The sequence below is a fragment of the Paramormyrops kingsleyae genome, chromosome 6 (genome assembly GCF_048594095.1).
Source record: "Paramormyrops kingsleyae isolate MSU_618 chromosome 6, PKINGS_0.4, whole genome shotgun sequence".
Lineage (NCBI taxonomy): Eukaryota > Metazoa > Chordata > Actinopteri > Osteoglossiformes > Mormyridae > Paramormyrops > Paramormyrops kingsleyae.
In genome coordinates this window covers 22,808,626-22,818,737 of record NC_132802.1, presented here as the reverse complement: position 1 = coordinate 22,818,737, position 10,112 = coordinate 22,808,626, and the positions used below count along the sequence as shown (strand labels likewise).

The window sequence follows — 10,112 nt, the reverse complement described above, 5'->3', positions numbered from 1 at the left end:
TAGTCATTTACTAAATCACCAAAAGCGATAAAAAAAATAAAGCAAGAACCCATGAAAAACGTGAACTGCATAAGATGTAACTAAGTAAATCTCAACTGCAATTTTAAGAAAACGAACACAATTTTATTACTGTAAATTAAAGCTATGACAAAATAGTAATAACAAGTTTTTAGAGTACAGCTTTCGACAGTTGTTTCTTGAAAAAAAAATATGTAGAAAGAAGATATTTATTTAAATATATTTGAAAGCAATTACAAAAATACCGACTTCATGCATGCAATATCGGCATCGGTCACACCAGTCATCACATTTTAAGATGTCATCGTAACGTAGGACTATTTTTTAAATATTGTGCATTCTTATTTTATTTCTCTAGTGAATAGTCAAATCATACGACGAAGGTGATGTGATGGATATCGAATTTCATATTCATATTTGGTTCATATGCAGATGAGTCTTTCTGTACAATGAAACATACTGGGATATACCTGCTTCTTCTCATTTGGAATCACTGGCAAATTGGTCAATAGTCATTAGTTGGCGCCCCGCTTTTGAAAGTGGTGTCAGAAAAGAACCGAGGTTCTCTTTGATAACGTGAATAGGTAAAGCAACTACATTACATTTTCCACCATGTTGGCTCTAACTATATGGGACTTGTGTGCACGAAGCTCTTAGAGCGAGAACCAAAATGGCGTCAGTTTCCTCATCAGTGTGCCCATTCTGTAACTAGCTCGCTGACCACAATCGACGTGCAATGCGTGCGGGAAAAGTTACGTACATGTCCCAGAATGCAGTCCGGTAAACAGGCATGGAAGCACCTGGTTGAGACCTCTACTATCAGTAAAACGTTAAATTAGATCTTTATTTTCAGTATTCAGTATTATATTGTCCGCTACATTCTGCGAATAAGGAGCGACGGGAAAATATAGTCCCTTTGACAAAGTTCTGCAATCAGGTAAGGTGTTAGCAGTTAATGACTGATTACCCAAAGCTAGCTAGCTCAGCGGCAGTGTTGTTCGGCTTATCGTTATTGGTTATGTTCCAAGCTAGGTCTATAACCACAATAAAATTATGCACTTTTCAGGATAAAACCAACAAAGGTACTTAAGCCGCCTCTTTTGGCATGTTTGTTTGATAGAGCTTTGCCATTATTTGAGGACTTTTTAGATGACTTAGCCAATAGGAGTATAAATCAATGTTAGACTTCTCACTAGCATTGACATCTAAGAAATGCATTATATGCTACCCTCAAATTCAAAGTTATGTTTTTTTCAAAATGTCTGCAATGGAATATGTATGACCATTCAAACACATGGTACACATTCTTGACGTCACTTCATAATTTGTGATGGTTGACAGTAAAAGAATTCTCGGTGAACTTTTGCGAATTTTTATATTGACTGTATCAATTTGTAATGTGATAATTAAGACAGCTTACTTAAAATATGTTTCGACTAATCAGTAATTTTCATAAACAAGCTACCATTGATTCAGTTTCGCTGTACTACGTAATCATTATGACCAAAGCAGTTGTTTGCTTGAAGGAACCTTCGAAATCTGCTTTGTGAAAAACAGTTGTTTAGATTAATTTGTATAATAAGGGCGTATTGAACTGTGAACGTTAGTATATTTTGTGGTTAACAGTGGATACGACATATCGGATTGGATTGCTGGTTCTTGCTTAAGTGACCAAGCAGCCCTGTGATCTCTGTGGCCAGGTTTATTCAGAACAGGCAGGTTGTCTGTAACAAATGAATAGAATTAATCCCTAAATAACAATGAATTATTTGAATCTTTCCTACATTCTTTGTTTGATACTGTATTAGTTTAACCTGACTACTTTTGCTGGTGGTGATCATTTAGCAAATTCATTACTTATTAAACTGAGCTTGAAGGTCACCATAATTTAACAGCTCCTTACACTGATGATTTTATTATTTCAAACACAGATTGGACTGTTGTTAGATCTGACATGACTTCATCTGTTTATAGCTGTTTCCATCATGTGTCATATTGCTGTTTAATGTTTCTTTAATTGATTCTAAATTTGATGAAATCTTTGCAAAATACCACAGCTGCCTTCTCCCCCCAGTTAAATTACACCATAGAATAAAAACCAAAAATGCAGCATCAGCATTTCTCAACTGGGAAGACACTAATTAGCCTTGGAGGGCATGAAACCATGTCCACTGAGCTTGGACCAGGCTAAGGGTGTGTGACAGCACAGAACACCACATGCAGCAATTCTAGATCGGATTGACGGAGATCTACAGCTTTGCTCGCGTTTCAGAAATATTGCAGAATGTTTTTTTTTATTTGAGATGAATATTGTTATCATTGCCAGTGAACATAGGCCTATTATACATTCAACAAATTCATATATATTTAAGAACTTTTCTTGGTTCAGTTATATGTTCAGTTGATCTCATGTTGAAGCCACCCTGTGATTTTTTTTTTTTTTAGCTTAATGAACATAATGACTTTATTTTTAGTTCATAGTGCTATTGTATAGCCACTTCACTGTACTGGATGTGCTGGAATGGTATGCAGGGTGTACTTTGGCTGGTGCCCTGCCCATAAACATGGTTGATGAAGTATGTATGGATGGGTATTATTAGTGACGATGATAAGGATAATTATCATGTTCATATCATGTCTTAAAGAAGTATAGTGTCTGTACACTTAGAAGCCTCTGTTCATTGACTATGTTCAGCAAACTATTATCATTATTATTATCCAGTAACCAATTTATATATTAAAATGTAATCATCTTGGTGATTTTCAGTGGATTTTATATTGGAATTCTCGGGACTGTAATTAAAAGCACTATAATATATTATAGCTTAATTCATTCCCTGTATAGCGTCTCCGTGTTGGAATTTGCTTTTGTAGTTCACTTTCATCTTTGCACTCTTCCATTGCCACTTTAGCTCTGACTAATAGAATTACGAGTTTATACAGGCTACTGATTGACGGTGGGCATGGAAACATGTTACCGGCGACCAGTTAACGAACGAGAAATAATGAAATTTAAAATAAAATGTTTTAGTAAATCGACGTGTTCCGCAAACTGCATCTTAGACATGCGTGTTCTTGAGGAAAGTTAGCTTTTATTTCAAACTTTTTATTAATGTCTTGGACCAGTTGTTGTTTTATGGCACTTCTCTGTGAAGAGGCATTGCTTGAAAAACTGTCCTTTTCACATGTAAATCTTAATTCTCGCACCGAGTCCAAGGCGCTGCTAGATGCTATTGGTTTAAATGGACGCTAATGTAAAATGTGGATCGTTTACCCTAAACGCCCCCGATTTGCGCCGCATTTGTGAAGTTGGCTTGGCTTCGCAGGTGAGTCCCCTAAAGTTTCACCGCGTCAGTACACGATCGTGCGCCGCACACTGCGCGATGCGCCTCGGCGGCGGTGTCATTTGTCAAAGCGGCCGCGACATCCGAACACCGGCCGCCTTACGACTCGCCGACGTCCGAGCGGCGCAAATGGGGGCGGCGGGTGGTGTGGTGTTAGTGGGTGGCGGTGGGGCGGGGGACGCTGTTTACGCGGCATCAATCGGTCCAGCGGGATCCCTTGTTAACCAGCTGGAGCGCAGATCGCCGTTTTGTTACATTGTAGCGGAAAGAATGTCGGAAAGGGCCGACGATGACGTCAGGGGGGAGCAGCGCAGAGCCGCCAGGCAGCCAAAGCAGCAACAGCAGCAGCAGCAGCAAATCCAACAGGGAGAAGGATCCACAGCAATGGCGACCGTGGGGGAGCGCAGATCTCTTCCCAGTCCCGAGATCGCATTGGGACAGCCCTGGAGCGAATGGATTGATGCTGCTAAATTGTACGGGAGCGACGGTGAGTTGCCTGCATTTCAAACCGAACCATCTTAACGAGCACGGCTGATCACGATTTTTCTCTTTTAGATAACGTGCAGTTTGAAGATACGCGAAACGCCAGAGACGAATAGTGCGGCACCAGCAAGTGTAAGCTAACTATTCCTCTGTGTCACCCGTTCAGGTGCCGAATCCGAAGAAAGTTTGAAAGAGTGCGGGAAAAATCGCGAAGCAATGAGGCTTTGCAGAGATGGTGAGCGTTTTCTGTTTTTCTTCCTGATTATTTGTATGAAGCTGTTTACTTTTGCGGATTTTTGTATGGAAAGACCTACTGGCTGGGGGGGAAAACGCTGCGTTCACTTTGAAGCAAGTGCATTAGTTGAGCCAGGGGTGGCAGAATGGGCCTAGAGCGATGAACCTGATCTACGCAGCTGGGACAGCATTTAAATGTAGGGAAATGCACGCGCACTTCTGGAAACAAAGGCATGCAACTTCGAACACGCCAGTGGGGATGAGCGCTCTGGGGTAATATTATTAGGCTGTGTTGTTTACTTTGAAGATGAGCCCCTGACTTGTTAGAGATACGATTTCAAATGTAAAATTGGTGCAGTGCTGCCGGTTGACAGTATTTACAGATAAAAGAGCTGCGTTGATGTAAGCTTTACTGGGCTTCTGCATGAGCTGTCACCTATAGTGTCACTAGGCCAGGTGTAACCGCTGGTGCACGCTGGCTTGCATGTATTTCAGCATTGCACATTTAATATGAATTTAGAGTATTTTTGGATATGACAGTGTAACACAACAGTTTTTTTGCAATTCTGAGAACGTGTCGTCTTTTATAGTAATTTTTGCATGGTCTTTTTACATACTCGACTGCATTATGTGCACCTAATAAACCATAAACTAACTGTAACCATCATACCAAGTGCACTGCAGTTAGTCAAAGCTTTCTGTTTTGTATCTGTTCACAGTAACTTTTTATTTAGACTTGGTAGCTTTGTTGTTGGGGGTTTGGTTGCCTTTCTGTTCATTAACATACGGCGCTTAAAAGTCCCTAAGCAGCTGCAGGCCCAGTCTCCCGTCCAAGTCATACCGTATATTTAAATAATGCCGTCTTGGAATTCGGAGCCAGCTGAGGGGACCGAACCTCTTGGGACGGAACGGTGAGACTGTGGTACACAAAGCTGACTTGCATTACAGAAACCAGAAAAAGCCGGGAAGCTGCAGTCTCCTCCGAGCGGGACTCGGCATGTCAATGTGCCTCCGCGGAATCTGGTGATGGCAGAGTTTTGTGTCGGTCTGTGTCGTGACCCTTGGAGTGCTGGTGTTTAAGGTTTTGGTGCTTATGATGGACGCAAGACAATGTGACATCTTTAGGTTTTCATGTGAATTGTAGTTGTCAGTTGGCTTAGTAGGTTAGGTGTTCGATCCCTGACTCTGTGTATGACCTGATTGCTTGTTTTACATGGGCTTCCTCCAAGTCCTTTGTGTTTCTTCTGTAATCTAAAACATCCAGTTAGCTAAGTTGTTGACTAAATTACCAATTGTGTGTGTGTCCTGCGATGGGCTTCATCCTGCCTTATTCCCTCCGCTACGTGGGGTCGACTACAGAATCACCACAGCCCTGTGCCGGATAAACACTTATGGAGAACTGACGCATGGATCTAAGGTGAAGCTTCTCAACTGAACGTAACCAAAGGTATCCGACCATGGATTGAATCCTTTAAATCATGACAGAACGTTTTGTTTAACACCACTGGAACCTAGAATGGCACCTTCAGAAGATGAGCACACAAATACACCACCTGGAATTGCTATGGAAGTCTTGAGAAGTCCTGCTTCACAAGGAGGTCGCTGTCAGTGACTTTCTTTATGGACTCCTGGGAAGGATGCCGTGTTTTGGGACGTCAGTATCAGAAGCCAGGCTGTACATACAGTATCATGTCGAACATGGTAACGTTTATGCTGTTTAAGCCAATCGTCCGAAGAGCCTCACCAAAGCCCCACAGGAAATCTTATTTTCTGTCAACACCCCCCACCCCTGAACCTCTGTAAATTGGAAATGGGGAATAAGATCAGGTGGAACTGGGATGATCAACACTGAAACCGCTGAACATATAACAAACCCTGAACTCTCATATTGTTTTAATGTGCCGGAAAAGAGACTGACATGAGAGCTGTGGATGCATCCATCCTGGATTTGGGGTGAAAGGTGTTATGAGGAATTCCTTCCTGCAGTGCCTTCTGGGACTGTTCACTGAAAACCCTTTTCTCCAGATTGACCTTCACCCTGGTAGTCGTCATCACAAGGCACCCAAGAATGATCCACCCCTGAATGTGCAGGAATGCACATCATGTTCCTCTCTGGATTCTAGTGGAACTGGCGTCGGTCTGGGAATATGCTGGGAGCTGGGGAGGCACCTTTGCAGAATGTTATACTGCCTCTGAAGCTCCGGAGTCCAGTGGATTGACCAGAGGGTTGCAGATTAAATTCAGGGATAGCCAGGCTGACCCCCCTGTGGTCTCTATCGGCCCAGTAGTGGATGAAAGGCAGTCGTTTACTGTCTTCTGATATTGTCAAAGTTGCTGCAATGAAAAATATTAGCCAGATGAGTGGACAGTTCTTTTTGTGGTCCATATCTGCATGGAATGTCGCCTCTGTTTCCTTTACGAAGAAGATGGTCGAAAATCAGCTGCTGCATATGTAATATGCGCACTACTTGCAATTACACAAAATCACAAATCTGAATATCATCTTCTGTTACCTGTCTAACAGCTAAAAGTCAGGAAAAGGGGGAGCCCTGTAATAAAAGTCTGCTTTTAGCACCTTAATCAACGTGAAATGAGAAGGAACTGTACAGTGGCTTAGCGGTGGCTAGGTGGCGCGCTGCCCCCGGTGGCCAGGTCAGGTTTGCGGTTCTGTGCAGCATTCACCGGGCCTGCTGCGTGCTGCTTCACAGCTGCTGTTTTTGTCAGACACTGTGCTTCCCTCTCAAAGCCCTTCCAGGCCTGACGAGGCGCCGGAGGTGATACGCTGGGCAGGGGGCCGGTGTGGAGCTGCTTCAGGGTTTTATTAGAACCAGTAAAATGTCAATATCTCAGAAAACATAAATTCTAAGGTACTTCTGCATTTAATATTTTGGATTTCCTTTTTAATGATAAAAGGCTGTAGAATGTGTTCTGTAGAGTGTGTGTGTGCGCGCGTTCGCACTTACATGCATGTCAATATGTTTACATATATAATGTAATGTAATTGACTGGCTCCAGGGAGGTCGGGACGAGGACAGGAGTGGTGATGAGTTTAATAAAAACAGCAGGTAGGAAAAGAATTGGCAGTTTTGGCATCAGCACTAGGAAAATGGTCACACAAGACCCAAGAGGGGTATGGGGTTGGTGAAGGTCACAGATGGGTGTGGGGTCATGCATTGTATGGCTGTAGCAGTACACATATTCGCTTTGTCCAGTTCGGTACATTTTTTGTTGGTTCGGTGGGTATATATTCGAACCCGGATATATGTTGTTGGAAACGCATCTAATGTGCTAATTCGCTGGAGACGATGTCATTCGAATGTGTGTACAACTGGAGCAAAGGCAGAAACAGCCTCTACAAGTTGGTCTTCCTAAGGGATTTAAGGCGTTTTTGCCAGGAAATTCGGACCTGGCTAACAAAATAATTATGGCTTAAAGTGATGTTTATTGCTACAGATATGCAACCACGCTCAGTAGAAAATAGGATTTAGATGAGATTTAATTCATTATGATTATGATGTTATATTTTAGATTTTTAAATTTTACATATTAATTTTTACAATGTACTAATAAATGTCTCTTACATTTTATTCAGACACTGACAGATGCATTGCTTTGGTTTACAACTGTTCCTAGTTGATTTGCAGTGTTAATAATGATCTGGGAAGATTTTTTTCCCTGCTGTGCAAAAGTTGCACTGAACAGTGAACCTAAAACCAGGCTGCTGTGAATTTTGTGTGCCGTTGCACCTCTAATGCATTGGGGTCTGGTACACGGTGCACTAGTCGGGGCATGAGGAATGGAAACCTCAGGGTTGCATAATGATTGAGAATACCTCCCCAGGGGAACTACGTGAATGTGCTGGATGTACATGTGGTCTCCTGAAAGGCAGGTGCAAAGCTTGAGATTGATGCCAGGTGGAAGGGGACATCAAGACCATAATGTCTTTTTGGTGTGTTATGTCTGACTATCACCTTAAATTCAGGCTTATCTTAATTTCAGTAGTGTCTTGTCAGTGAAGCTGGTTTGGCCTTACAAGATTGTTACATCCACTTGGGTGAAGGTGAAAGCCAGAGTATCTGAGAGACGCTGGTAGCATCCTTTGTGGGAGGTGTTTCAGGATATGGCGAAAGCAGCATTTGCCTGGGGGCATTCTGTGGTCTATTATACCGAGCTGCCCCAACATCAGCCCGTAATCTGCTTCACGATGTATTTCATCCCAAGTACATTCAGCAAGCTGTAAATTTGTCACCTGCCCCTCTCATTATGTCGTTGTTATATCGGCGATTAAGGTTCCACAAAATTTCTGCCTCCCTGGTAGCCCTTCAGGCAGGCGTTCTTCAGATTTTTGTAGTTCGAAATGAATTTTGACTAGCTGGATGAAGACCATTTAAAAAAATATATATGCTGGAGAATGTGTAATAAAAAAATTAAAGAATTTGTTGTGGAAGCATATTTTAAAGGCCATTTTTGTCATTTCACATTACCAGCCACTATATGACAGAGGCAACATTAACTGGGCACCAACAATAACTATGGGATGGAGTAGTCTGTCAGTATCACGGACATCAGGAGTGGAGAGCAAAAAGAAACTCAAATAGTCCTTTCAGCCAAATGAAATCCAGTGATAAATCGATCAACAATTTACCTTTAAAACACATTCACTTATGTACGATCAATCCAGATATTTTGTAATAATGACAACAAGCACAGCACTGTAACATTAACATTAAAGCACAGAGCAACGTAATCGCTTAACGTGACGAAAATATAACGAAGACATATAACAAATGATGAATAAGCTCGAGATTTATAGTTGTACTTACCCCTGAATACAACAAAATATTTTGTCCACGCTTTTCCCCTCAGTTACCCAGCCAGAAATACAGAAATTAAACCTCCAGACTTATCTGCTTTCTTTTGCTTCACTGTTAGCCATTACATTTAAAAAATCAGACAATTAACAATATCCTCATTAATGAAAACAGGCGGCTCACAACCATTTGTAACCAAACTTTTACTGTGTATGGGTCCCACCCAGTTATTTTCTCTCTTTACCATTATATAAAAGCATTTATATTACATTATTTTGTATCACTATATGCAGTGTACTGAATATGACTGGTGTGATGATAAAGCCCAATGGTTTGCATTAACATGCTTGGTGTACTCTTACTATGACCGACAATGCACCAAGATGGCGGCGTGAGGCGATGGCGCAATAAAATGCAACCCTCCTATGAATCAGGCTTTGAGCATACACTTTATAGCAGACAAACCATCATCACGATCAACATCTTGTTTCATAGGTGATCAAACTTCCCCCCCCCCCCCCCCCCCAAATAGCAAGTCAAAAGTGTAGAAAAGGCTAATAAAGGATGGAGTTTTATTTTACTTTGGGGATAATTTTTGATGGCCTGTCTGGCAGGTTGTCACCCAATGGGGAAACTTGTTCGTCTTGTGCTGTTGGGCTAGCGATTTTGCGAGCCGTGCGCCAGCAGTCAAGGAATATGTTGCAAACTAGCAGAATCGATCAGGATATCGTGTTTCTGTGACTGATGAATGTTAAAGCTGGATGATTATAAAGCAGGACAGGAAGAGTATCTGCACCCTAGAACATCTAATAATACTGTGGACTGCAAGGGAAATTAATAACTGGGATCTTAATCAAATCAAGCCTGAATTTTTACTTTAAGCACAAATAATCAAGTTTGTGATGAGAAGCCCCAGTGCATTGGAAAATACCATAATAATTGGGAAAGTTGAAGGTAGAAGTGGAAATGGATGGGCTTAGTCTTCACAACAGTGAACCTGTTATTGGGAAAGCTCAAGAGTCAGACCGGAGACAGGATATTTTGAAGGAATGTTGGCTGTATGGGCGGCATCTAATAATAACATGCAGCTAATGGACTGATTTAATTGCAGTGTGTGTACCATGTTAAAAGCTAGTTTTAAAGGAATTGTGGACAGTTTTCCCCCCTTCTTTTCTATAAGGACGAAGGCCTCTCCGCTCTGCTGCTCCTGCCTGGGTGAACG

At 41.8% G+C, this 10,112-nt stretch overlaps 1 protein-coding gene across 4 annotated transcripts in view; it reads left to right on the top strand.

Moving 5' to 3' along the window:
• The first annotated feature begins 792 nt into the window (after positions 1–792).
• The window catches only part of LOC111842282 (ataxin-7-like), a 48,700-nt gene continuing 39,380 nt past the window's right edge, over positions 793–10,112 (top strand). For 3 of the 4 annotated variants that reach the window (XR_011991911.1, XR_011991912.1, XM_023808727.2), the window contains exons 1-2: positions 793–3,849; positions 4,012–4,080. Coding sequence is in view for 2 of the 4 variants with exons in the window: in XM_023808727.2 (XP_023664495.1) it covers positions 3,261–3,849; positions 4,012–4,080 (658 nt within the window). In the remaining 2 variants the exon portion in view is untranslated. The remainder of the gene's footprint in view (positions 3,850–4,011; positions 4,081–10,112) is intronic. The other variant, XM_023808728.2, reaches the window with a different exon arrangement.